The 1,976-nt window shown below is 36.2% G+C and overlaps 1 protein-coding gene across 1 annotated transcript; it reads left to right on the top strand.

Annotated features, from left to right (window-relative positions):
• Positions 1–321: 321 nt before the first annotated feature.
• On the top strand, positions 322–1,259 carry LOC116010890 (protein RKD1-like). Its single transcript, XM_031250385.1, has 2 exons — positions 322–795; positions 867–1,259. The coding sequence occupies exons 1-2, from the start codon at positions 322–324 to the stop codon at positions 1,257–1,259; spliced, it is 867 nt and encodes a 288-aa protein (XP_031106245.1).
• Positions 1,260–1,976: the final 717 nt, after the last annotated feature.

Below are 1,976 nucleotides of genomic sequence, written 5' to 3' on the forward strand. Positions count from 1 at the left end.
TGGTGCATTTGCTTGCTTGTGTCACAAGTGCAGCAAAAATTGAGTACTCCACAAAATATGGTACGAGACCCTAGTAATAGGATCATCCTAACCATTTCACGACAAGGCATAGCCCGATAGATCACTGTTCCCTTGTGATAAAAATGATTGAAAACCGCAATCGACGAGAACAGTAAGAGGCGATAATTAATATCTTTCGACAGTACAACCTTCCTTGAAACCCTCAATTGGTTTGAACAATTTTCACACGATCTCCTTTGCTATAAAATCACCATTCGTCGTTCCATCAATCTGCTTGATTTTAAAGCTTACATAAAAGAAATGGCAAATACGACATATCCCTCGTCTTCGGATAACTCTTCCTTTTGGGATGACATTATCGTATCACCGTTAAGAGATAGTGCACAAAGTATAGATTTTACTGCTGTCAAAAATTTTGAGAATGCTCCACCAGAGTCGAATGAGATAATTGCTTCACCGGGTACAGATGTTGTGGCTATTGATCAAGGTACTACTGTAGTAGTGGAGGAAGATAATACCACTGCAGCGCTAGATGTAGAAGCTATGAATGCAAGTGTATTTCGTGGGAGAAAGAGAGCTAGAAGAACATTTTGTGATACTACCACGCTAACTTTTGAAAAATTTTCTGAATATTTTTATCTGCCTTCTGAACAAGCTGCAGAGGAATTGCAGGTTGGGCGCGAAGTTTTTAAGAAAAAATTTAGGGAAGTGGGAATTTCCTACTGGCCTTATCGAAAACTCGTGAGTCTGGACAGATTGTTGGCAAAAGTTCAGGTAATTTCTATATTCCTATATCTCTTTCAACTTAACATTTTTCAAAGGGGGTTTAACAATGTGTGATATAGGAATTTGGTGAAATCAAGGATCAAGCTGAACTGCAAAGAACAATTAAGGGGCTGGAGGACGAGAGAGATGCGATACTTCAAAATCCAAATTTAGACTTGGCTGAAGCAACAGTGAGGCTTAGAGACAAATGTGACAGGAATAGTTCCAGAAAGAGAAGGTATATAGATCCAGCAGCTTTTCCTTCTACTACTCCTGGAAGTTCATCACAAGCTCCTATAATTCCTGATTTTCCTGAATTAGCACCGGAAGCTTTTCCTTCCACTACTCCTGGGAGTTCATCACAAACTCCTATATTTCCTGATATTCCTGAATTGGCACCAGAAGAAATACAAGAAGTACTTGCTTGGCTAGATGAGGATGTTCCTCCTCCCAAAAATATTAGTGACAAATAAATACAAGTTTACACAAAATATAGTTAACAAAAAAAATTAGCACTAAGCAAGTTTGGCAATTGTGCATGTAGTGAACACACAGTGATAAATAAAAAATTGTAAAAGATTTTTGGCAAACTTCATAACCTATGTACTTAGCAGTAGCATATTTCATAAGCTAGTATATATTGAACAAACACTACTCAAGACAGTTGGAAAAGAAAATGATTTGGTACAAGAAATCAAACTTTAAACAAACAAACGTAAGGATTACAGAGCATGCACAAAAAAAATATATATATATATATATCCAATCATGAAATGCGACAAGAATTAATCACAAAACACACTTATATAACATATAAATATATGCAACGTCACATACGAATAAAATCATATACTTGAGCTATAATTAGAGATTAAAATTTAGATACTTAGCTCAATTCAATCATGCCCATTTCATGCCTTAGAGTGATGAATCTTGATTCGCATAAAGGTTTTGTAAGGATGTCCGCAATTTGATTTTCTGTGGGTATGTACTCGATCTTTAGATCTTTCTTTTCGATGTGATCCCGGATGAAATGGTGTCTTACGTCAATGTGCTTGGTTCGTGAATGAAGTACAGGATTTTGGGTAATCGCGATTGCACTAGTATTGTCACAAAAAATACTAACATCATCGCAATTAATTCCATAATCCTTTAACTGTTGTTTCATCCATAAAATTTGTGCACAACAA

Source organism: Ipomoea triloba, chromosome 2 (genome assembly GCF_003576645.1).
Source record: "Ipomoea triloba cultivar NCNSP0323 chromosome 2, ASM357664v1".
NCBI lineage: Eukaryota > Viridiplantae > Streptophyta > Magnoliopsida > Solanales > Convolvulaceae > Ipomoea > Ipomoea triloba.

Coding starts and splice junctions, on each gene's coding strand:
- LOC116010890 (XM_031250385.1), top strand. CDS start 322: ATGGCAAATACGACATATCCCTCGTCTTCGGATAACTCTTCCTTTTGG. Junction 796..866: donor GATTGTTGGCAAAAGTTCAG/GTAATTTCTATA, acceptor TGTGTGATATAG/GAATTTGGTGAAATCAAGGA.